Source organism: Falco rusticolus, chromosome 16 (genome assembly GCF_015220075.1).
Source record: "Falco rusticolus isolate bFalRus1 chromosome 16, bFalRus1.pri, whole genome shotgun sequence".
NCBI lineage: Eukaryota > Metazoa > Chordata > Aves > Falconiformes > Falconidae > Falco > Falco rusticolus.
Window position 1 is genome coordinate 5,418,061 of NC_051202.1, and position 26,284 is coordinate 5,444,344.

A 26,284-nucleotide genomic window follows, 5' to 3' on the forward strand; every position below is an offset into this window, starting at 1 on the left:
TTTGTTTTTGCTCCATCTCTGGTTGAACTGCCAAGTTTCACCAACCTTAAAGGCAGTCCTGGTCGTGTTTCCCATCTCCTGGCTGGAAGAGCATCCCGCAGCGTCGCCTCCCGCTCCCCCATGCCGCCCTGGGCTCCCACATTAATTGAATAGTATATTTTAATGCCAGACCCAGTGGCTTGCTCTAAGCACTTGTAAACAGGGAGTCTTACATAAAATGAGAGACAGCAAACATAAAATTTTATGGCTTAATGCTACCAGTTAGAGGGGGACACGGGTATGTTTTGGAGCAAAGGTTCCTGCTCCCTCTCTTTAGAGGGTCTTCTTGGTTGGCACGGCATTTCTGGATGCCCCCCCTCCCTCGGCAGGGTTATCCCTGCCTCATCGCACGCCAGGAGCCAGCCCTGGGGATGCCCAGGGCAGCGCAGGTGGCAGCGGCCGGGCACACCTGGCTGCGAGGGAGGGAGAGCATGGCGCGGCGGCTGCCGGGAGCTTGGCAGGAGGAGGCGAGCGAGCGGCAGCAGATGCAGACTGTCAAACGGAGCAGATGCCTCATTAGCCACAGCGCCGCGCAGCAACAGCCCAGCAACAGCCCAGCTGTGCGGAGGGGGCAGCCGGCAGCCCTTGTGCGCAAAATGAAGTTGTTGAGCCCTTGCTGTTGCTCAGCTCTCTCCGCTTCTTCCCATATCCTTCTTCTCCCTTCCCTGTGCCGCTGCTCTCAGCTTGGGCACGGGTCCTCCTTGCACCCTTCCTCCCCGTTCCCATCACATCCCAGTTGCAGCCATCCCGATTCATACCCCTGAGCATCATCCCGTGTTGTGTAGAGGGCTTGACATGAGGAGAAGAGGGCTGGGAGCCAAACAGCCATCATTTTTTGCTAGCGCCCAACAAAATGGGTCCCCACGGGATGGGGGGCAGCTTTTCGGGAGCGGCATTGGGTGGCCAGCGGGGGGTTGGCGCCGAACATGTCATCTCCGACGTTCTTTCACCGCGAGCTGGATACTCGAGTGAGAGCCATCGCTCGTCGGCTTCAACAAAGTGTAGTACAAGACAATTCAATTAACTGCGAGTGGGAAGTCAATAGCGCGGCGCGGTTTGCGCGGCGCTTCCCGAGACATGGGAAATCAAACCGCTGCACTGGCGCCTGCCGGCCAAGGGCTGCCATCCTGCTGTGGGAGAAAGGGATGCTGGAGAGAAAACCATCTCCTGGAGCATCTCCTGCAGGGAAGAGGCAGGCTTTCCTGCGGAGGGGTGCTGGAGCCTGGCGCTCTCCATAGCCACCTGCACCCCAGGGCATCCCCTGGGATAAAACAGGGGAAAGGGGAACATCTAGTGTTGTTGTGAGGGAGAACCGGGTGGAGGGGCAGAACTGTGTTTGTGATGAAGTTGGGGAGGAGGGATGGCAGCAGTGGGATTTGGGGAAGAAACAGCTCCTCATTTGTGGACGGCAGGCCTGGGACAGATCCTTGTTGAGCTCATGTTATCCACCGGGACCTCGCCGTCTTGGCAGCTGGCACCACTCTCCATGTCTGCTTCCTAGTTCAGACCGGCCAGCCGGCCGCGGCTCTCCATGCTTTTATCCACTTTGCTTTTGAGCACTGCCTGCCTTCTCCCTGCGCAGACCCGCTTCTCTTTTCAAACCACTGGATGTACGCAAAGATCCTCTTGATTCACATCTCCATCCTCTGCCCATCCCTGTATTCTCCCACATCTCCCCTGAGCTCCGCTAACGATTCCCCCTCCAATGTACTTGTAATGCTATTCCCGTGTTTCCTGGGGTTTGCTTGTGTTTGACGAAAAGACCTCATCATTCCCGCTTTGTCTTGCGTGAGCTATCGCAGGATTAGCGAACTGGAAATCTTTCAGAGTTTTCTTTCAGAAGCCGGTCCCTCGGGAGCATCGCTTTAGTAAGTGATTTTTCTGTTCTAGCCCAAGGAATTGGATCCGCATCCGGTAGCCAAATTGAATTCATTCGGGCAAGGTTAAGAGCCATTTGATACAGTTTTAGATTAGGTGAAGGCAGCCTTATATATTTCATATTCTGCACTAACTGCTGCACAGTTACCAGGGATGGGCCGGCATAGTGCTTATTGACTGCTCCCCAGCGATCCCGCCGTTACAAATGGATGTTGCTAAACAAGGGAATGGATCCTAAATCTTTCCCTGCTGAAAGGTAATGAAAATAAGACAGAGCGATAGGCAAAGGGAATGACTTGACACTTAATAAAATGTTGGGGTGGCTGTTGGGGTGGCTGCGGGCAGCCGGTGAGAGAATTCCTCGGGGGGGGGGGGGGGGGGGCTTCTGTTTGCATTTCTCCCGTCAGCTTGAGGTATTGCCCAGAGCTCCACAGGGATGCGTGGGACCCTTACAGAAAAGTATCGCTGCAGTCAACAGCGTGGTACCCAGCATCGCTGCTGTGTTACCGTAGTAACGCGGCGGTGGTTGGGATCCTTTGTGCCGTGCGCTCGCATTCCCGGGCTTGCAGATAGATGAAGAAAACCGATGTAGGTTTGTCTATGCCGATGAGGGAAGGCTGATTTCTGTCAGCTGAGGATATAGACATGGGTTTGAAGAGTAGGACAAATGAGTTTCTCTGTTTTCTTAAGGTGAGCCCATCCATAATCCTAGCGATGCCTGAAATGCTCATGTGCAATCGCCATCTGCTCCCCTGCTGGAATGATCTCAAGAGCGGTGTCCCCTGGGGCCAGAGCCCTTCTTCTTGGCCCACCGCAGGAAAAAAAAGGGAAAAGGGATTGCTCTGAGGGCTGCAGAGAGCTACTGCCTGGGCTGTGAGATGTGCACAAAGGTGCAGGGGTCTGGGCATCTCTGGGGGTAGCGCTTGCTGCATCCACTTACAACCATGGGAAGTGGGAGGAGGAATCTCTTCCATCGTGGGTGCAGGAGAGCTTGCGTGCAGCCGTGCCCTGTGCCCAGGCTTTAGCACAAGCCACACGGAGCCTGGCTGGTGGAAAACGAACAGCGAGTTATATTTAGGATAACCGAAAGTCCCCTGTGAAGGATCTTAAGGCAAAGGACAGTCCAGGCTCATAAAATTCTGTACTTATTCACAAAACTTGCTAATACTCGAGAGCATTGGTCCCATCACATTTATTGCTTTTCTAAAGGTCCCAGCTCCTGGAGTCGTGACACAAAACGAGGAGCTCGGCTTTTCTTACCATTTGGCTGTTTGGTCTTTACTGCAGCAGGAAAAATTTGGAAAACATAACCTTTCCATTCTGCGGAGCCAGGGAGCGAATGAAAACAACATAGAAGTAGTTTACTCTTTATTTCTATTTCTGAAAAACCTCGTAGTTTCTTTTCTTGAAATCACCTCAGTCTCTCACGCCTTTTTTACCGGCTTGGAGTGGAGATGTGTGAGTCATGACAGGGTTTAGGTCTTCTTGTGTGTCCTCTGAGCTGCTCCTTAAACTGCTAGAAATAAGGCAAAGGAGCTAGGGAAAGAAAAAGATGCCTAGAGATGTGGCGGAGCACAAGATGCACCCAGGTCCCCTCCTAGGAGCAATGAGAACCGGCGCCAAGTGCGAATGCTTGACCCGAACCCTTGTGTCACGCAGAGAGAGCTCTTCAAAGCCGGAGCTGGCAGAGGAGTGCTCTTCAGCTGGGTTGCAGCAGAAGTGGCTCTAGAAAAGGTGTTCGGTGTCAATTCCCACTCCATGTGGTCCGCGGGATGTTTGTCAAAGCTGTTGGGGCTGGTTCTGTGAGCCAGAGTCCCCGGCATCGCGGATCTGTGACTGCGTGAAGTCAGCGTTGAGGGACGTCTGTGCTTTGCCCCCAGCCAAGGCAGGAGATGAGGGGGGCAGGTGGTCACAGCGGGGGGCGCAGGGCACCGCCACACATGGCTGCGGGTTGCCGCAGGGGATGACGTGACATTTAAGCACCCTTTTAATTGTCTTTTGTCAGTAGAAGCCTTCCTCCTTCTCCTCCTCCTCCAGCCATGTATCACCAGCGTGAACGGATGGGGTTTCTTTGGTGCTTCCTCCGCGACTAGCATCACCTGGTGGGCTTTGCTGTGCCCCCCCTTCCCAGTGCTAAAGCCGTGATGCCTCCTCCCGTGGGGCTTCCACATCTCATTTTCCTGGGTATAAACCCGTTTCTCTCCATTTTCCCCAGGTATTTACCCTCGTGTTAAAATGGCCATAGGACCGGTGGGCATGTTCTCGCTTGAACCAGGGCAAAAGCATTCTCCTTAACGACAATCCCTCCTCACAAACCTCCTCTGCCATCATTGTTTGGTTTGGTTTTTTCATAAAAACAGTTCAAAACTACACTTTTTTATATATATTATTATTATTATTATTATTATTATTATTATTATTTTGGTTAGAAATGAGTGCGACGCAGGTGGAAATGTTTTAGCTTGGGGGATTTTCCAACCTAAAAAGAAAAAGCAGAGGAGGCAGTGTGGAGGAAACAAAGCTCAAATAACACAGCGCTGTGAATCCCACCGAACTGGGAATTAAACCCTGTTCCTTTCCAATCGCTTCCTCAGAGAAGACCAGCCACTGTGAACACTTTCGACAAATGTGTTTATATTGTTTGATGGAAATCTTCTAGTCAGCACTAAAATACAATATTGTGGGGCAGGATGGGGAGGGGAAGCTGTACATTTATCTGTCCTGAAAGCAAATAGCACACATTAGGATTTACATGGATACAGGCGTATCAGGACTTTATTAGACAGTAGCTGTAGGTCTTTAAATGAGGGTATTTGATGGCTGTGTATCCAGTAGTGTAAATGCAAGGGAGAGCATTTCCCTGTTGGCATCTGCATAGACCACAGCGATAAATTCAGGATGAAACATCGCACTCATCGCTGTGGTACCCCGAAGGGACGGCCGGGCATGGAGATGGAGAATGATGTCTCACCAGGCAGGGCAGCACGCTGCTCAGCCCTGCCTTGGGCAGCGCAGGCTTGGGCAGGAGCTGAGCCTGGCAGGAGCCCTGCTTCCTCCCGCAGCTGACCTGGACTCGTGAAAAACCCGTTTTTGCTCCTCTTCAGAATTCATCCATTTTATCCAGGGTCCCAGTTTCCTATCATTTTGAGGAGGAGGCAGGCTTTGGTGCTGACTCTGGATGTCTCCCTAGGCCAGCTTCAGAGGAGCCTGTGTCATCTCCAACCTTTCAAGGAACCCACAAGGGTTTAATTAAAAACTAAACTCGAGCACCGTTATTCAGATGAGACTGTTGGCTCCTCTGCTGACGGCAGCTCAAACTTGTCACTTTGCTCGTGCTGCAGATCTGTGCTGTAAGGTAGGAGATTTCAGCTGAGAGACAGACCCCAGGCTGGCGTGGGCTGAACCCTTCTGCCACACTCCTCCGGCTGGCGAGAGTGGGTTGGGGTGACAGCAGCATCCCTGTAAGGGCAGGGAGCAATCAATCAATGAGACTTCATTAAAAGAAGCATGGAAGGCAGTTGCGTGACAGCCAGTCTGCAGAGGTGACACAGACCTGACTCCAATCACTAGTACTTCAGGGAGAAGAAAAATCTGCATTTCCTAATCACGTTGCTTTGGTCAGAAGTCTCTTGTTTTCAGCTCCATTCCGGGCATTTGCATGCTCAGAAGGGAAAATGTAATATTAACCATTGCCTGCCATCACTGAGCGGTGACATAAAAAGGAGCAACTACAGAGAGAGATAGTTGGGGGGTGGGGATGGTGATGTGAGAGACCCAGAGGATGGCTTAAAAGCAGTACGGAAGCAACACGTTAATGCAATAATGGTTTGTGCTTCCCAGCAAAACTGGGAGCCGGATGTGAAAAAAGGGGCGTATTTGTGAAACAGGCTTATTCCTCCGTGTGTGGAAGCGTCCGCTGCAGCATGCACGCTTCGTGGCTGTGCGTAGGGGGTGGTGGGTGTGTTGGTGGCGGTACCACACCTGTGTCATCCGGGCGGTGTCACGTGTGCGCGCCAGGACCGCGTGCAGGATGTATATCGGCACCCAGGCGGATGGCAGCCTGCATCCAGGCACGTTGGCATCCGTGTCCGTAGGTGGTACGGCAGCGACGCGGCGTGTGCCACCCTGCTGCAGGGGACAGGTGCGTGGCACACGGCTGGGCTCCTGCACACGGGTGGCACGGCTATTGGCACCGCAGGAGAAGCTGCCCTGCGGAAAAGGTGGTTGCCACCTGCTTCCTGGAAGAGGGGGAGCAGTTTAGGGACCGTGATCTCAATGGTAGCCGTCATCCTGGAGACCATGGTGAGGTTGGTCCCTCTCTTGGTCCCATAAAACCACTGGTCCTCTGAAGGATCCTTGTTCTCAGGAGCGTGTAAGCGATGCTGGCCACACCAGCAAGACTTTGATTTGCAAACTCTGGAACCTGTAGAGCAATCGGTAAAAGACACTGAGCTAAGCGTAAAGTGACAGCTAAATTTAGACAGTCTGGGGGAGGAAATATGTATATATATATATATATATATATATATATATATAAAAAGCGCCAGCAAAAAATGAGGCAAAAACCTTTGTGAAAAAAATTGTCATCCTTAAGAAATGAGAGCGCATGAGAGAAGAAAGGCCAAGAAAGAGATGAAACAGCTAAGGCAGAGAAAATAAAGCGAGAGTTTTATTTACTCCCTCAAAGAGCTGAGACCTGCCAGGGGAGCTTTTGGGTAACTGATTTCGATTTTTTGGTTTTGCGGCTGCCTGAGCCCATGCTTATAGCCAGAGCTCGGTGCCACACCATCCCACAGCACCCATGGGTGATGCTGACATAGGCTGGTGGCGCTGGCACCGACAGGGATGTTGGCGAGGGATGAAGGGCTTTGATGAACACCCGCATGGGCAAACCAGACTGAACTAGGACCATGAAGATGGATGCTGTGGCAGGCTGCAGAGCTGCTGACAGGAATCCCCGGTAAGTGCAGGATGGAGGCACGGTGATGGTGTCCACTTCTGCCTCGGGTCCTCGGGTGAAGCTGTAGGAGCTGGTCCCATCAAGAGGCCACCAGCAGCTCCTGCATCCCTTGGATTTCCAGCACACAGCACCCCTGCGCCTAGCAAACCCCACAGCCACTCGCACAGGGGAGCAGCCGCAGGGAAGGATTTCCTACGGTATTTGTTGCTCAAATGGTGGAAACCAGGTTGGACCTTGCTCAGGTGCATCCTGAACAAGCAGGGGAAAGGCCACCCAGTACCACAGGCCGGGCAAGATGGACACCTGGAGCAGGGAAATCAGCAATCCTCCCTTGGTGGATCCCGTGCGGGGCGATGCTGTGCGTGCGTGCATCCTTCCCCCTCCAGCCTGCTGTGACTGCATCGCTCTCCAAGGGGATCCCAGCTGTGCCCAGCACTCCATCTGCAGCCCTCAAACAGCCACGAGGAGGGGGGGGGGATAAAAATAAAAAAATGAGCTCAAGGGGGGAGAGGAAAAATAATAATTAAAAAAAAAAAGCACAGCTCTTTTGGCATCCCGTAAATCTTAATTTATTTGTCCTTTTCTTTTTATACAAGCATGAAGGGACAGCCTGTGGAGAACCTCCCTGGGGACCCTTCCAGCCTGGCAGGGAGCACTCAAGGCAAGATGCCTTCATCACCTGCAGCAAGGGGAAGGGGATCTGTGGATTTTAATATTATTTTTTTTTTCCCCTTCAGGTGTTTCTGTGGTGGTGTTATTCAGAGCTGATTTTTGCCCTGGGGGGTGGAAAGTGCTAGAACATGCCCGGTGGGTGTGGGATGCTCATTAGGCCCAGGTGCTGCCACTTGGCTAATTAGGGCCCTGAGGTAGAGCCTCCAGCCTGCTGCTCCTCTTTCCTTTGTTGAGGGAGAAGCTGGGGGGACATTTTGGTGAGCTGAGGAGATGAGATGGATGCTACGACGAGGTGGCTGCTGCGGTGGAGGCCAGGTACAGCTCTCTCACCCCAGTGCAAAGTACTGGCTGGAAATTGCACGGGGCTTTCCTTGAAGAGCCCTCGAGGAGGGGTACGACCGTGTATTTTGCTGTAAAAGCCGTGTGGTGTCTCTGGTTCCCGGTGCCGAGGTGTGGTTGGGGTGGTGCCGCCGTTCCCCCGCCGGGGGGGGGGCTGCCCACGGTGGGGTATCTTGGCACACCCCCACCCCGGGCTGCTGGTGTGGAAATACCTCTTGCATGTAAGCATCTCTTTTTGTGGCTGAAGTGGAGGAGGTTCGGGGTTGTTTGGGGCGTTGGTTTGTTGGGTTTTTTTCCCTGCTTGGAGGAGGGGGCTCTGGTTTTCCAGAACTTTCGGAAGGATTTGTTAGGAGCTTGCCCTCTGCAGCACCTGGGCTCGGCGTGCCGTGTAGCAGCAGAGAGGTGGGCTTCAGGCTTTGGGTCACTTAGGACATCGAGTTGCCTTGCAGGGATGACGAGGGTTTGTTCCAACCATCTCCCAGCGGCGCAGGCTCCATCGCTGGAGCCGCTCTGGTTGCGTGGAGGAGGTTTAGGAAGGACATTGAGTCCATGTGAGCACCCCAGGGAGCAGGCAGTGGGTGCCGCTCCTCATAACCATGGGGACACCAACACTTCAGCAGGGTGATGGTGGCAGCCGGGTGACTTTCCCCCCTCTGGCATAGCAGGAGGCAGGAAGGGCTGTTTGACACCCCTCGGTCCCACTCTTTGCACGGCACCTGGATCAGAGTCCTCATTTTTCCTGGGCCAGGACATTTGCAACTTGTGAGCGGTAGTACAGCAGTAATTACACTCTCCATCACTTTCCCATCAAGAAATAAATGGGAGAAAATCACATCCCGAAGTCCTGGCGCTGACCTTCATTTCAGAAGGTTAGTCACAGTCAGCTGGGCTATAATCTAGCCCTAAATTTACCCAAGACCTTGCTGTTCCCTCGGGCTTATTACGTGCTGTAACGTGGGGCAGCTGCCGGTGTTGGCAAGGCTGATGGGGGAAGTGCTGCGGGAGCCGTTTTCTGTAGGAGAAGGTGTGGGGAGACCCTCAGGGGGGTGTGTGTGTGTGTCTTTCTGGGGTCCTAGGGACCCCCGGGGGGATCTTTCTGGGGTCACAGGGAGAGAGCACGCCACCTGCATCAGATGGTGCCCACCCGTGTGCTTCGCTGCGCTCGTGGCTTAGAGAACAGGAAGGTATTAGGGTCCCCCCAAGGTCAGACATTTAAAGTTCATTAAACCTGTTCTCTTCTGTGGCCGGGCGGAGCTGTGACGCTGCCTGTATCTCCCTGAAATGTCAGCTTCCCTCTACATGGATTGCAAAATTGCTTTCTTAAGGCTTTCCCTAAGGTGTGATGCTTGAGATGGCTTTAAAAGAATATGCGCTTCCTTCCCTCGGTCCAGCGTAGCTCTGGATGATGAAAACCCCCTGCTGGGGCTGGCAGTACTGGGATGAACCTTGGGAAGGGCCAGCGCACCTGGCCAGTTCCCTCCAGCCTCTGGTTTTTGTTGCATGTGCTGCTGCATCGTGCCCTGACTGGTACCACCAGCAGGGATGGGCGCGTTCTGGTTCCCCTGCCTGGAGCACACTGGGGGGACCTCCGGGAACGTGGGCACCCGGTGGTTTCCCACCCTGTCACCTGGAGCATTGAAAGCTAGCTGGGGGAATATCTGTTTTAAGGTTAGAGACCTCAGGATGCCGTTATGTAGCATCTTCTTGTTCTTCTCTGGTCTGCTATGATGCTGTGATGGAGGGTGGTCCAGCATTCCTGAATGTTCCTTGGGGAAGGTCCCAGCTCTGCTGTTAGGAAGCATCTCTGCCTCCTCCCTTCCAAAGCTGTTTGTGTGTTGCGCTGCCCAAGAGAGCGATGGTGGGCTCTGCATGGACAGCTTCCCTGCGGAAGAGGAGCTTCTCTGGGAGGATGTTTAGGGAACGCTGAGGTGACACGAGTCTTTGTCCCTCGGATCTGCAGGTGCCTTCCTGGGCATCAGCTGCCCCGATGCAAGATCCAGGGCAAGAACTGGATCCTGGCATCCTCTAGACTTTCTCTACACCTCCTGCTTGCTGCCTCACGTTCAGAAAAGGAGGGGGAAGAAATAGATGGCCACGAGAATTGTGTTCAGCTATATTGTTTAAGTTATAACCATTTCTAATCTGAGCGGGCAGGAGCTGTGTTGCACAGCCTGATCAGTCACACGGACCGTACCATGTTTTCAACGTAGTGAAAAGCAAAAGCCATCCAGGAGGCAGAAAGATGTTAAATGAGCATCTCTGAGGCTGTGTACCTTTTTTAATGGCTAGAACAGCCCTGGTATCTCAGGGATTATGGAAACCAATCCTTGGGACAGGAATGGTGCGAGGAATGACAGGTCTATGGGGCGGCGACTTGCTCCAAGTCCAGGTGGAGGAGGAGGGGGGGGCTTTCTGTCCTTGCTGCAGGGTGGGGGGAGGGCAGTAAGGTCCCCCGTGGGGTACCACACAGCTGGAGGGGTTTCCCCAAGCAGCAAGTGTGTCTCGGGCAAGGGTATTTTATCTGGGCAGGTTGCAACGGGTGTGTGGCCTGAAACACTGCTCGTCTCTTCCCGTGGGACCCGTTCCTCGGCCGTTGGGGCAGGGCTGAGGAAACTGGGGCAGCAGGTTTTCCGCTTGTGCCCCGCAGTCCTCGCGTGCTCGTCGTCCTTGAATACCGACTGCTGTCTCTCTTCCCACCCCGGGGGTGGGCTGAGTCCCCTTGGTGAGGGGCTCTGCGTGCCACAGAGGTGTGCCCGGGGTGCTGCGAGCAGCCTGACGTGCTGCAGGACACTCCTGTGGGAAGTCCCGGCGCTGGCGAGAGGGAGCGATGCTATTAGGGAAGCTGGAATCCCTCCAGCTACTCTGATGGTATCATGTTTGTTCCCTCAGTGTTTGCCAAAAGCACCCTTATTTATTTCATCAGCTAAATGCTGAAAACCAGATGCCTGACTTCCATCAAGGCATTTAATGATGATGATCATTGCTTCCTCTAATGCAGTGTCTTCTAGTGAGGGACGATGCCAAAGCGGCGCACAGCTGTTGACCGATGGGTGCCTGTCTGTTTGCTCCAGTATTTTAGGGTACTTATCTATTTTTGTGCTAGCGCTCCTTTTTTCTTTTTTTTTTCCTTTTTTTTTTTTTTTTTTTTTTTTGCTGAGTTGCAGGAAGTGCTGAGGTGGAACGTGGCAGCTGTTCAATAGCATGCAGGAGCCTGGTGAGGCAGATGAGCTCAGGGAGCGAGGAGAACCTCCTGCTCCTCCGTAGTGCCGCAGAATGCCTCGTGCGTGCTAAAAACGTGGTCTCTGCATCCGCTTGGAAGCAGCGTGAGGATGCTGCTGCTCTTTCCTAACTAAGCTATGAGTAAATAGCACCGATGAGGCTGCACAAGCAGTTTTTGGCAGAGCTGGGATGAAAGATGTTTGCCTTGGAGGTTTGTTTGTGGTGCAGAGGCACGTTTTTCCTTTTCTTGGAATGGGCTGGCCAAGCTGAGCTTCAGAGGACGCTAGGTAGGAGACAGACGTTAGGCATGGCACAGGAAGGCTGCTCAGCCCTTCTGCTCACACAGGAGCGTTCCTGAACCTTCTGAACTGCTCCATCAATTCAGAACGTGGCTCGAGAACTTCACTTGGACAAGCCAAGTTGCTTTGTTTTGTCTGGTGGCTTCACCTGGAAGGTGGGAGCAGGGTCGTGTCCTCACATCCCGGCGTGTTTCGGGATGTTGGGACAGGCAGAGGCACTTCGGTAGCGCTGTTCTGGAAGGTGTCAGGAGACCTTTCAGCCCCCACCATCCTATAGAAAACATATGTGATTGTTAGATTGAACTGTGGCGTTGCTTTCCTTCTGGGAAGAGCTATGTAACTTCTGGAAGTATGTTAAGATTATTTTTTTTTTCAGAGACAAGAATTTCAGTATTGCTTTGATATTTATTGAACAAAATGTTGACACAACACACCAGGCTACTCAGATTTGTTTTAACTTGCAGTTTAGACTTCAAAAAAAACCCAAAAACCAACTATGAAATGAATTAGCAAATTATTTTGATCGCTTTGTTCATTTTCCAGCAAGAAAGCTACCCACCTGGAAAATACTGACTAGCTGCAGGCAGGAGCAGAATTTATTACCTGAGATAAATGGATCTGGGATAAAAGTCCTCTTTATTTTTTCATTTTAGCTGCAAAGGGTGATATGCTTCTGTTCTGTTCTTTGTGCTGAAGATCAAATAAGAAGGAACTTTGCATAGGTGTGCCGGTGCCTTTCAAGGAAAAGTTTAGTCCCCCACCCCAACCTTTGCCTCCTGAAGAAGCAACACCTCGGACCTTTGATGAGAGCAATATTTAACGTTCCTTTTGCAATAACGCTGGGGTGACTCTGAACCCCAGGACTGGCACTCTCATTCTGTTTTCGGTTCCATGCGCGCAGTCTCTGATCTCTCTACCTTGGCCCCGTTTTATTCTTTTTTTCATTCCTTTCCCCATTTCTCTCGTGAAGATGGCTTTGTGGAACAAGCGTTGTTTGGTTTTCCTGAAGGTCCTTAGAGGGCGGCTGGCGGATCTGGTATGCAGGGTGTCAGCGACATTCAATGAACACACTCAGATCATTGTAAATCCCTATTTACACACAATAAACATAAGGACATAAAATATAGAGGGAAGAATACATTATTGATCACAGCAATGGCGCGTAACGTCCTTTGAAAGGCAGGTGGTGCACCCCCATCCATCCGCGCTCCTAGTGCGGATAGGTCTTGCTCCTTGGAAAGCCCCTGGCTCAGCACAGGGAGGGGGTGGGCAGACCCCCGTGAACGGTGGGTGACACCCCGATGTTATTAGAAGATATTTGGAGATTGAATAACGAAGCGGGGTGTTTCTCTGGGTGACCTGGTGCCCTACCTGTTGAGCATTTTTGGATTTTTGTTAAGCAGGCAAACGCTTGAGAGAAGATTCCTTACAAATGGGGGCAGAGCGTTCCAATCTCATTGGCTTTCCCTCCGAGAGCAGGTGGATCCCCCCCATTGTAAGGATGTAGCAAAAGGAGCGTTTTGCGTGCAGGATGCCCCGGGTGCATCTATAGGCGAGCAAAACTGAAGCGTGGAGCAAGGTCAGTGAGCTATTTCTGGTGTGCACAGGCAGAGAGGGTCAGCAGTGGCTGAGAAGGATGGTTTGCAAGCCCTAACGATGCTCTCCTGGTTGTAAGGAGTATGAGTTCCAAAACCAAGCGTGCGGTGCTTTTTTCTGCATTTAAGGGGTCTGTTTGGGATTTTTTTGTTGTTGTTTGGTTTGGTTTTTTAATGGTCATTTAAAATGCTTTCCATCTGAGGTGCCTTATCAGCAGCACTGGCCTGGTACTTGCGTTGCAGCGATGAAGAACGATGTTTTGATGGTTGCTGAACTTGTAGCTGATGATTTCTTCTCAACAGCAGGCACTGTCCCTAATCTCCCGTGCAATACATGAAATTCATTCCCTTGTTTTATCTCTGGCTGAGGTTGCAGGGAAGCGAGGTCCTCGAGGCTTGACAGGCGATTGGCATAGGTTTTGTTTGGTTTAAATGAACGGAGAGTTCAAACCCAGACAGGTAATGGAGCAGTTCCCCTCCCCTTGTTTGCTTTTAGGGGATTGCAGACCTTGCTGCTCCTCACAGTGTTGGCTCGGAGGCCAGCTGCCGGGGTCGTAAGAATTTCAAGGTACAGCTGCGGTAACAGAAAGAGCATCTTTGTGCAAACTGGATAACTTGAATCGGCACATGGGGAAAACTCCCCGCCCTGAGCCACCTCTCACCTCAGATCTGAGCTGTTTGCTCACTCGTGTGAACTCTGCAGTGAAAACATATTAAAGTTCCCTTTTCTTGCGGCTTTTTTCCTCCAGGTATTTAATCTTAGTTTACAGATGAAATGTGCAGTGGAGAAAAAGATGCTAATCACACAGTTGCTGCACTCTGCTCCAGCCACTGAAAAATTTATTACCATCTGTCCTGGATTGGACAGGGCTGTGAGCATCAAGACGTTAACATCTTTGAAGCAGCGGCAGATAGAGTTGGCGTTGCAACAGGGCACGGCATCGAGTCCGCAGGGGCCCTGCGAGGAGGTTGGTACGGGAGGGGTGCACGTTGCAGTCTGCTCTTTACTAAGGTCAGAGGCAAGAAAAACCTGTGTTGTGCTCAACACTCCCGTCACCTGGCTGGGAGTGTCATCTCAGCAACTTTCTGGTGTTTTATAGCAAGGGGGGGGTTCTCTTTTTTGTCAACCATTTAACTAGTCTGCTCTTCCCACTCTTGTTTTTTTGGCCAGGGATTGAGGTAGCTGTCGCTGTTAGTGTCCTGGATGCATCTTGATGTACATCCCCGATGGGTTCCTTCCCTAGCTGTAAGGGGGAGCACGTGGCTTTATAGAGTCAGGCTCTGCCAGGCTTTTACGAAACCAGAGCAGAAGGCGAGGTCAGAAATCAGACAAGGAGTGGGATTTCTCCAGCTCCTGAAGAAAGCTGTTTGGCCACGCGGCTTTCCGAGTGTGTCGTGATATCGAACTGCCTTGGATGCGCGGAGTGGTTTGGTTTTTACCCTGTCTCTGCCCTCAGTGTATTGTTGGACTTAGAGTTCAGAATTACTCAGACTACAGCTCCCGTGATGCATCTTACATCCATGGTTGGGGCTTGGCTTTTTGCAGGAGCTGTGGTTCTCCCCGGCTAGCTCCTCCTGCAGCCGTTCCTTCCTTCCAAATCCAGCAGGCCCAGCTGGAGCTTGAAGCATGCAACGGTTTCATCAAGTACCTCTCCTGCGGCTGTGTTGGCATATGCCTGTGTTTCTTCTTTGGAAAAAAAAAAAAAAAAAAAAAAAGAACTTTAGACTATTTTTTTTTAACAAAACCTCCACACCTTGAAAAAACAAAAATTGCTGAGCAAGGAAATAATTGTCAGCGGCGCAAGGAGTGCTTGTGTGTCTTCCGCAGCAATTAGCAAACCTGAGCGCAGGCTTGGCTGTCTTTCCAATTAAACTCTGGCAAGCTGGAATACATGAGGTGATAATGAAGCAGAGAGTTTTGGAGCTACTCTGCTTGCTGTTTTGAGGATATGGGAGCTTTAGGCTCTCTGGCTGAAACAGCCACTGAAAGTAATGGGCTGGACAATCTCACCCCATTACTTTTAATGGGATTGAGAGCGCGTGCGCGCGGGAGCAGCGCACTGACACTGGGGGAAGCAGGGGAGCTGTTTTCACGTATCATTCACGTTATGGCCAACACTGGGAAAGTGCCCCCCTGGCAGTGGAAGCCAAGCTGCTTGCAGTAAGTTACAGGGTTTGGCAGCAGATAGGAGGAGGAGTAGCAGGGAAGATGCATAAAGGCAGGTACTGGCATCTGCTGTGAGCTGGGGCTTAATGTGGTCAAGGCATGTCATGGGGAGAGGGACAGCGGTACGGGAGGGGTCCCTGGGCATGCTTTGGGCCACGAAAGGGCACGAGCAGGTTGCCAAGTCCTTCCCTTACACTGATCTTCCCTGCTTTACCGTCCTACTTCTTGCCCGTGATCATTACACACTAGGATTTTTTTTTTTTTTTTTTTTGGCTGAAGCCGGTGAGCACCGCTAGCAAAGTATTTGCAGTGCAAAGATCCAGCCAGCAGGACCAGTTGCAGAAATCATGCAGTTTCAGGTCGATCAGGAAGCCAATAACGCTCTAGAAAGGGAGCGGGCATGGTCATGAGGCAAAGTAAATATTGCAGGATTAAAGATTCAGGCTGAATGCCCCAACCTGCAGCTGGTGTCACGGATGCTCAGCATCTTCTCTGGACCCAGGCGAGGTGACCGGTGCAGACTCAGACAGAAGCAGCACAGCCTAGCAGTGGTCCTGGCAGTCCGGGTGATGGATTTGGTTCTCGTGGTGGGACTGAATCTGCTACCGCTGGGACATTGAAGGAACGTGGTCCAGACAGGGCAGCAATCAGCCTCCTGCAGCCTGAAATTTGCCCACTCGCTTTCCTTTCTCTTACAACTGAGCGTGGCCAAAGCCCTGCCAGCGCACCGTAAAGCTTCAATAGCTCAATCAAAGCCACTTTCCTGCAGAAAGGGACGGAAATGTGATGATTAGATAATACCTTACATCTTGTGGCTTTCTCCCCTTGCCTGTCACTGGTGCCTTGTTCACTGGCGGAGGGTGGGACCTGTTCTCCTGCTGCCCCTTCCATCCAGGCACCATGTGCTCTTCCAGCAGGTTCTAACAGAAGGGAAAGAGTAGGGACTGCAGCGAACGTGCCTCCAACTGCAATTAATCTGGAATTCCTGGTCCCTTGGCCGAGTTATTCATCCATGCCAGTTTGGTAAGGCCACCATAAGTGAGGTTCCCCAAGCTATTCAGGTGCCTTGGCTCCTGTTCCGAGAGCTCCAGAGGAACGGGGATCCACCTGTGGGGCTGACCCAAGGTGATGTGTTCATGTCACTGGTCTCCTTCAGCTCAGGACCAGTGGGTGGCCCGAGACGAGATGGTGTAGCACGGACCAGTGCTGCACAGCAGGTCTCTGACCCCTCCTTCTCACCTCCTAAGTGGGAAGGCGGCTTAAAGAGTTTTCTGAAATTGCTGCGAGTTGGCAAGGAGGGGAAAAATAAAATAGAAGCTGAAGATCAGAAATTTTGAGAAGAAAAAAACCAAAACCAAACAAACAGCCTCGGATGTGGAAGAATTGCAGCATGCTGTGAGGTAACCGGCAAATACTATTTAATTATAAGATACACAGAAGTAACGGCGTTGACGAGGCTGGAGCGTGATTTCCCAGTAATAGAAGGACTGCGGGGTTCCCTGCCTCTGACTGTCGTGTCATCTTCAAGTGAGAGCGTGGATGCGCTTCGGTGCTTTCCCTGCCTTCTGCGGGGATGAAAGGGTCACGGCTGCTCCGTCTTGAAGGAGCCGGGGCAGTTGCCAAGGGTGCCCGGTATGGGAAGGGTTGGAGGAGCTGGGCAGTGGACTTCATGGGATTTGAGGCAGGAGGAGCTGATGGATGCGGGGCAGATGGGCTTGAAGCCAGTGACCGTGATCTCCTGGGTCGGGCAGAGGGTAACTGGGTTTGCTGTGTGTTTCCAAGGGTGGAAGTGGTTTGTGCTTTCCTGTAGCTGCCCATCTTTCTAGGCTTGAAAGCCGTTCTGGTGAAGCCACCCAGGGTGGCAGGTGTGAGAAGCCACTGTTGACCCAGAGCGCTGCAATAGGTGTGACCTTTACAGCGCTCTGCTTTTATTTTCGTTATTTTTTCTCTCCAGCGTGTCCAAAATCTATCAGGGCAGTATGGAGCCTTGCAGGGCTTATTGCAAGTGTTCCTGTAGCCACATTCTCCCAGTCGAGCAGAGGTATTATGGGGTGGCCTGGGTGGGGGGTGAGGCTGGTATGCCTCCTGCTCTATGCAGATCTCTAGACCTGCATGTAAATGTGGCTCTCTGTATGCCAGGGGAGCGCAAAATGTGTTATTTATTCCAACATGAGATGCTCTCACCAGGCTTCGGGATAATGTCGTGCTGTGTGTGTGGCTAATGTCGCTCGGATTGCAATGGGACATGCAGGGGTCCTACAGCAGGAGCGAGGAGCAGCGCAGTGCTTTTCAATGAAATGAGAAAGCCGGGTGTTTTGTGATGAAATCAGGTCTTTGGAGAAAACACTGTCTTCTTAAGGAATCCAAAGACATGGATCTCATCTCTTCCTCCCTGTCAGTTTTGTTTTGGTTGTTTTCATCCAGATTTTAGACCATCTTACAGACTGACAATCCTGCCTGGTGTGAAGGAGCACACCGTGATGCCCGTGCAATCACGGGAGGTGGAGCAGGGAGGCTTGACCCAGCTTAGGCTGGCCCAAGCCGTCTTCTGAACACCCTTGCAGCCCCCCTGTTTCATACGGACCCCGTGTGCTGCGATATCTGGGGCTTTTCCAGCCTCTTGGGCATGTCCTCACAAAGGCATTTGGGTTCCCTGTGGAGCTTGTTTCATCAAGTGTGATGAGAGAGGTGCTGAGGAAAGGTGTGATGGGTTTCATACGTGTCCTTCACCCTTTCCTTTCTGCTAGGGTGGTGGTGTTTTTCTACTGTATGGAGTTGAATACACAGCTCCTGGGTTTTGGGGGGGTAGAAGAGGAAGAAAACAGCTGGAGGAACAAGTGATGCGGCATCGGTGCCACTGCAGAGCTTGTCAGGCAGCTCCCCAAGTGACTGGGGTCTGAGCTGACAAGCAGAGCGGGGGCGGGGGGTGACGGACAGCCTGGGGCCATCCGAACCCTCGACTGGCCAGGGGATTGCCTGGGGGAGGCAGAGTGGACAGACAGGGCAAGGGACAGGGCTCAAAGTGCCTGTTAGCCTCTCCTGCCCTTGCTGTTCGTGTCCCAGCGGACACGAGGTGCTCTGTAGAGTACATGTGGGTTGCATCAGCTGGTGCAATGCATCCGCTGGAGTGCGACCCAGACAGACGTGCCGGTGGCCTGGTTGTCCCCCCCAGTATCCCTGGCTGCTCTGCCGACTCCTCTGCATCAGCGAGTGCGGTCTCACCAGTGCGCATCTCCTGCTTGGTAGGACGATGCGGCTGGTGATGAGTCTGTCAGGTTCGGGGGCTGACCTGGGGGAGTGACAAGGAGAGGCAGGGGATGCGTGGGAAGGTATTGGCGTGTTGCTGAAGTTTCTCTCGCAGCCTTCTTCCTGACCTTCCTGCAGCGCCGTGCTGCCTCAAAACAAGAGATGCGTTTTGTGGCTGGAATGGAGCAGCACGTACAATGGGCTGTAGTCAAAAGCAGATTAAATCCTCGGGAAGTCCTTGAAGTGCAGGTCAAACCCCCCAGCGAGGTGAATTGGCCGTAGCCCCACCAAACAATCCACATGTCCTCCCAGGGAGGGTCTGAGCTCCAGGGCTGCGGCCGAGCTGAGGGGCTGAGCAAAGCGCGATGGAAGTGGCAGTGGGATGGCAGCTCCTGCAAAATGCCACAGAAATCACGTAAAGTGTGGGGGGGGGGAGGCTGGAGCTACGCCTGCGTGAGGCTGGGAAATGAAACGCTGACCCCGCAGGGGTGGAGGGGGCCGGGGTGTTGCAGGTGGTGGGCTGAGCATCTCTTCTTGGCGAAGCCTTTGGAAGCAGCACGTGGAGGGAGCAAGCGGGAACCCAGGTGTGCGATACTGCCCGAGGGGCTGGGGCTGTGGGCAGCCTTCGCCGATGCCTCTGGGGGGGTTTGGTGAGATGATGCGGATGTCTCCAGCTGCACCGGTTATCTGACCAGCAGAGCTCGAGCAGTGCGAACAGGAGTTCAGGTGTTATCGCTAGTGGTAAGGAAAGCGGACTCTTGTTCCTATCTAAGCTTTTCTTTGTTTTTCTTTCAAATAAAACAAATGCTGGGTGAAAGTTAGGACTTTTACAACAGGAAAAACATGAAAAATACTTTCTCCTGCATGTGAGGTGTGGTTAAGCTGCAGAACCTGCTGCCCCAAGACCAAAGCAAAGCATTTCAAATGATTTGACTAATGTAAACGTGTACCTGTGCATGCAAAGGTGTGAAAGCTGTTCATTCAAAACGGTTCACGTACTTATGGCCGTCTTACTCTGGGGTAAATAGGGGTTTTTTTCCTACAGCAGCTCCTTCAGGGAGAAGTTAAAAAAAAAAAAAAGAGAGAGAAAATATAAAAAACCCGAAGAATGACTAGATTTGAGTTTTGTAAGGATTCTTCTTCACTTGCTGGATGCTCCCCAAACAGGACATTGTTGTAAGAGGTTCAGAAAAGGTACCTCGGCTGTAGAGGGTTGGGGAGGAGGGTGGGGAATATAGACAAATTCAGGGTACTGAACGTGGGGACTAAAGCCGCTGTGTTGCTGATAGAGGGAAGAAAAAAAAAAAAAAAGCTCTTCAAAAAGCTTCAGTGCTGAGTTACAACTTGGAGGTGTCTCTTTTCCCTTCATTAGGCAGGGAACACAGGGAAATAATTCTCTTTGCTCGGCAGCATGAATCCCTGTCTTTCCCCTTCTGCCGGTTGTGTTTCCCGCTAAGAAGCAACTTTTAATTGTCTGGTAGCAGGGCAGGGCTCGTTCCTGGGTTTCTCCAGTCTTCCCCTTGAAGCTTTTTGTGCCGGTGCCTTTCGAGGCACCTCGGAGAGCTGGCTGCCAGCGTACTGCAGTATTCCGAGGGATGTGCCTGTCCAAAGCTGTTTGTCCCAGAGAACCCCCTCCTGGGGGACGGCTGGCTCTGGGATTTTTTTCACTGAGCTGAAACAGACTCAATGAAAATCAGCATACTCAAGTTTTCCTGTTATTTTCCATTTGTGGGGTGGGGTTTTTTTTTGTTTGTGTGTTTGTTGGGTTTTTTTTTTTAACCCAAAAGGATGTTTGGTAGAAGTTTTAAGGGCCCTGCAGACTTGCACTCTTCAGCACCAGAAATTCCCCTTAGGGAACGCAGCGATAGGGCTGGCTTGTTTTGGTGATGCTGCTGTGTCCGAGCTGCAGATCCGTGCCTTCTCCAGCAATGTTTTAGGTCTTAACAGAGGTTTAAATTTCATGGAATTTTCCTTTGGTGTGCAAAGCTGAGCTGTCCTCTCCATGGTGGTGGTTACCCCGTGCAGCGGCAGGAGAGGAGCCTGTGCCATCCCAAAATCTCCAGCCAGAACTGGCTCCAGCTCGGGGGCCCTGGTTTTTGCAAATTCTGCTGTACGTGCCTTCTCCCTTGAACGCGAACGGGGCTTCCAGGTCTGCGGACCGTCAGAGAAATAGCCCTTTCGCACAGTTGAGTTTTACATCTCGGAGCAATGAGCTGGCAAACACCTCTGCTCCATCTGTTTTCCTTCGTTGATGGATTCTTTAAAGTCAGATTGTGGTCCCACAGGGACACACTCAACTAATCCTCTGCTTTTAAGATTTTATTTGTGCAATAAATGGATGACAAGGTGGTTTGCAAGTACATAACACAATAAATGGGTTTATAAATGCAACTTTTCTGCAGAGCACTATAGAATAAAATATAATATCACTACAGCATTTAACACTGATCTCTGATTCATTCATATTTCAAACAGTAATGTGCCCATTTTCTCATCTGGGAAGCCGGGTAGGTTTTTTAATACATTTTTATAAATTAACCAGGCACAGATTTAATAATAACTTGCATTTGTATAGCTCTTTCGTCTCTGAGGATCTCAGCTTGGTCGGCAGACTTAACGGCGTAATATCGAAATGAGGTGTCGGAGGATCCATTTGCTCTCTGCTGAAATGCAGCGGTAGTTTGGATTGCTCGGCAGTGCTCGCGGATGCAAAGGGCGTTGAGGGAGGAAGCTGGAATCCAGCAGAAGGAGAACTTGGAGGGGAAGGATGCGCTTGCCTGATGGGTGCTAATATCCCCCTGGAGAAGAGATCACAGGGATGCTTGAGGAAATCTCTGTGAGACAAGCGGGGTGGTTACTGGGCCTGGAAACCAGGCTGTTGAAGAAACAAAGAAGAAAATGCGCCTTCACACGTTTCTTCTAACTTTTGGGATGCAGCGTTACTAGGAAGGGTGAAGCCAAGAACATGGAAAGACTTGGGAGACTGGGCTTTTCCGTCCGTAATGTGCTTTAGCAAGATACCCAACAGCAAGCAACTTTATCCATCGGAACAGCAAACCTCTAAGTTTTGCTAAGGTTAATCGTAAAATAAGATTTCTCAAAGTGACCAAAACCTCTTGCATTTGGTGAGGTGGGACCTTCTGGTGCCACCCAAGCTGGCCAGCTTAAAGCAGGAGGGGTTGAGCTTCTTTCCTTGGAGACTTCCATGCTCTTTCAAGATCTCCCACAAAAAACTCTTTGCTTCTGAGTTCCCCAAGTGAGATGGGTTTTTTTCCAACCCTCTGTCCTTCCCAGTCACTGTGGTTTGGTGTCACTTAACACAAGGACATCTGGTGTGGAGGACACCTATTCCCTATCCCGGCAAGGAAAAGTTTAGAATGAAGCTCATGCATGTAACGTGCAATTGGAAAAAATACTTACAGATAGCAAATTGCCCTCTCTGTAGAAGGAAAACATGAGAAAATAGAAACGTGATATTTATGTTAATACAAAGTTTTTAAAATTTAATTTAAGAGACCAGCTGTTTGTGCTTCTCTTATACGAGCTTAATTGGTATATAATAGCATAGTTAATTAAATACAAATCAATAGTTTAAAACAGCTAATTGATATTTAATATGTACGGGAAAATATAACTTACTTGTAATATAATTAACTCAATATTAAATAAGCAATGGAATTGCAATTATGCCTTTACAATGATTATAAAGTTTATCGTTCTTTAATAAACTTGCAATTAGACAGGATGAGCTGAAAAATTATTAAACAGGTATTATTGGGCTATTAAACATTTATTATCATTCCTGGTGGAATACAGCTACACAATAGTACGCATTGTGATTGTGTTAATAAACCTTTATTACTGCTCTGCAGCTTTAGCCTTTACTGCACCGGTTGATCAGAAACCAGGTTCCCTCCCTGAGTTGCGGGTGGAGGAATTGCCTTGAAATTGAGTAAGGAAATCCCAGATGACGGGAGAAATAAGGAATTCTTTGTCTGATGGGTGCTGTTCTGCAAGTTTTGAGGAGAGTTAACGCAGGTACTTTTGAGCAAGTCGCAAACCTGGTTCTGCCATGTATTTTCCGAACAAGATACTTCAGCTCACCCTTCTTCACAGTGCTTGCAACGATAAACTTCATCTCGTTTCGCTCTGCTGGGAAAAATCAATTGCCATTGCAGGGAGACAGATGGGACTTGTTTTAGGGGTGGGGGACATGCATGGGTTAAACCATTCTGTTTTCAGTGGTATCTCAGCAGACCCCCTAAAGCCAAAACATTTAAAATGCTGGGTATCTGCTTAACTATTTTAGCTTTAGGTAGCCGCTAAAAGCCGTGGAGTGGTGAGACATCCTTAGGCGTCAGAGTCATCTTGAAGTATTTTACCTTTTAAAGGCACTCTCAAGTATTTAAAGGTGCCTTTAGCTATAAAGATTTTTGCATGTTCTCACAAATTTATGGTATGAATTATTATAATGCAGTGCTCTTGTTAGCTCCTTTCATCATGGCATATCAAAGTGTTTTATAAGCATTAATTATAGTACCCCTCAGGGAGGCAAGTGGAAGATAGACACCCATGCCGGTGTGCACTGATCCAGGCTCCAGATGGGTAATAACCCGGATCGCATCCGGATCAGGCTGCGTGGCTCAGCCCTGACCATCCCTCATCCTCTAAGGGTTAAGTTGTGCCTGGCACCTCCTGGGTAGCAAAGCCGGACCTCCTCCTTGGGAGCATCCCGAGCCGGACCTCCGAGTGGTGGGATGTTCGTCCCCAGGTAGGCTGCGGTAGCGCTCCCTCCATCACTGCTTGGGTTCAGGATGCTCGTGGTGATGTCTGTGGTCCATAGAGAGCGCATCAGCCCCTGCCACGCCGGGTCTTGTGCGTTTGGGGGAAAAGTCCAGCCAGCATCCGCCAACAGGTCTGTGTGCGTGTGCCGGGATGCGTGTCTGAATTCTGAGCTAGGAACAGTGGTTTGCTCGACCCTGCTGCCTTGTGTGACGCTCATCTAATTGTACTGGTTTAATTACGCTTTGATACCTCGGTGCTTATTGAAGGCTCGATAGGAATCGATGCCGTTTTGCTTTCCTATCAATAAAGGCATAAACGCCTCTGGCTGGCGCCGCGGGCTCTGGGTAGCTGGCCCCGGAGGCTATTGGCAGGTTCATGGCTCTCCAGCCACATGCTTGAGGAGTGTCCGTTTCCACAGGCGTTGCACAATCCTTGATGGAAACCCCGCTTGAGGTTCGGCAAGGTCCTCCTGATGCTGGCCATCAGAGTGCTGAGGGAGGCGACCTGCGCTGACCGTCCTTCAGCCCGAGCCGAGCGGCAGTCGGGAGCAGCCGAAGCATCTAACGCTCTGCAAGTCAGCGCCTTGCTGGGGGTGTCTGCGGTTGTGGTCGATTGTGTCGCCTCCATCCTGCAGAGCAAGAGGGCTGGTTTCCACCTTCACGTCAGAGGTGGGAGAAGGTTGCTCTTTACCTCTTCCTGTTAATTAGGCCTCTTGATTCAAGAAACCACTGAGGATGCAGATAGTTGATTCATCTGCCCTGAATTGTCTAAACTTTAGGCATCTCCATCTGAATCAGTCGCTACCTCTTATGGCCAACAAGAGTTACAGGCACCCCAAAGTCCTCTCAGGTAGGTGAAGCGAGTCACTTTCTGGAGATGCCGATTTCTCTCTGGGGCATTGCCTGAGGTAGCAGTGTGGATTTAGGGGGGCAATTAAATTTCAGCTCATTCTAAGCATCTCAAGAGACTTACTTTTGTCTGAGCATCAGCTTCAGCGGGATTATGTGTGTAATTTTTGGTTAGATGCTGATGTCCTCCCAAGTGGGAGCCTCAGGACCAGGAACTGTTGGTCCTTAGCGAGGTGGAGCCCTGCTTGACGTTAAAAGTGCTTGAACTAGTCTTGCGTGTACCCTGAGTGTCCTGGGGTCAAAAGAAGTATGGTTTTTCTGGGTTCAGGCTCTGATTCTACCTCACACTGTGAGCAAGAGGAGGCTGCTAACCCCTCTGCTGGGATGCCATGGCAGCTCGCAGTGTTAGGGAGGGATACCCTCGTATCTGGGTATATACCCACGAAAATCTGGGAGTCTTCCCTGCACATCACACTGCACTGAGCAACTTTCCTCTTCCTCTGGACCCAATCCAGCTCTGCAATTCAAACCCACGTTTGCATCATGGCGCTAAAAGCCAAGGCTGCCAGGCAGTGCTCGCTCTGCTCTAAAGCTGTCGCTGCGCTCCCAAGTCTCCTGCTTTGCTGCCTCTTGCGGGTGGCACAACTTCGTGACACTCCCGAGTGCTCCTTCCTTGGCAGAGAGGGGCTCTAAAGAGTTCGCAGCCACATTAAGTAAACATCAAAGGGGCTTTGATCAGCAGGGCTCTGCAGAGCACAGAAGCCCCGAGGAGCTCTGCAGGTCCACAGGCAGCATCGGGGACACGGTACCTTAATTTTCTCCACTGTGACACAGGAGAATTTATTTGAAGAACCAGAGCTTTTTGCTGCTCTGAGATGCACGCAGGGAGAGCATGCACGCGCACAGCCTGCTTCTGGAAAAAAATCCATGTTCAGATCTCTCCCTGTTTGTTCCTGATAGTGAGAAAGCACCATTAAGAAATCAAGGCATCAAAGGCACGCGTGTCCTCGGTCTGGGGCACTTCGCTGCTTGTAGGGTCACTTGCTTGCTTCTAAAGAGCAAGATGCCTCAAGCCAGACTTATCTTCCCTTCTGAGGGCTGTTTCCCATTTTACTTTGCTGCCCGCTAAGGGAGAAAGGGATTAAAGAGCCCACGTTGTGGCAACGCGCTGACGTGGAGGAAGATGCGGCTCGTTCCCTCTGTGGAGTGCTTAAGAAACGGGTGAGGGAGGGGATGGCGACCCTCCTGTCTCTAGATACACGTGGCTAAAAAGCAGCTGGAAGCAGTTGGTTTGGGACCCCCAGCAAAGCTCAGCTCCGTGAGGCTGACCAAAGACTTCGGTTACATGCTTTACCTGAACGGTGTAACCAGCAGGATTCGCTCCCTGCAGCATCCCGTGTGCTTGCTCTTGTCCCCAGCCTAGTCCTCTAACATCGTTCTCTCTTCTCTTGCAGAACTGGGGCTCCCGGGAAGAGGATGCTGCCTAGTACTGGGGTTCATGTACAAGGAGAAGTACCGCAGGATGACTGAAGGTGAGCAGTTCCCTCGCCTTCTGTTCTTCCTTCCTCTTCAGCCGTCTCATTGCAAGGGATGCGGATGCGCCGCTGCTAGGAACGTGCTAGGTTCTTGTTCACACCAAGGAGAAAATCCTGTTTCCCCTTTGATCTCTGAACATCTTAGCGGGTATGGATGTGGGAAGCCTATTGCACGAAGCCGCAAGAGAAGAGCGGGAGCTTAGTAGTTCCCACGCATCCAAAATCCACTGTCTTTTCCGAAGGAAAGGATGTGTCACAGGGGAAGCGCTTCCAGCAATTGCTGCATCCAGTCTTTTTATTCTAGTTGGGTGGTGGTGCCTCACCGTGGCACCTTCAGAGACCCAGTTGCCTTTGCAGCCCTCGGAGGTGGCATTCCATTGCTCATCAAGCCTCTGCGCTCTGGCAGAGATCTTGCTAGAATTTCCCTGTTCTGTATTCTAGTCATCCCACAAGTACTTTATGAGCATTGATTAATCCATATAAATATCATAAATAATTATGAAGCGTAATAACTAAACAAAAACTATTTATGCTTGGAAGAATTGGCACCCTTGCTTCTGGTAGCTTCGTTGCTTGGCTTCTTTTTCTGAAGCAAACCCTGGTGCGGCACATCTCTGCTTAACGCTGGATGAAAGAAGGATTAAAGATTGCAGAATCCTGCGGGATGGAGGGGTCTTGAGGATGTGTCAAGGAGAGTTTGGC

The 26,284-nt window shown here is 51.1% G+C and overlaps 1 protein-coding gene across 3 annotated transcripts in view; it reads left to right on the plus strand.

Moving 5' to 3' along the window:
- KIRREL3 (kirre like nephrin family adhesion molecule 3) overlaps window positions 1-26,284 on the plus strand; it is a 342,462-nt gene that overhangs the window by 192,788 nt on the left and 123,390 nt on the right. For 2 of the 3 annotated variants that reach the window (XM_037409940.1, XM_037409941.1), the window contains exon 2: window positions 25,502-25,579. The exons of the other annotated variant lie outside the window; for it this stretch is intronic. In XM_037409940.1, the coding sequence (XP_037265837.1) occupies window positions 25,502-25,579 (78 nt within the window). The remainder of the gene's footprint in view (window positions 1-25,501; window positions 25,580-26,284) is intronic. 3 annotated transcript variants of the gene reach the window in all.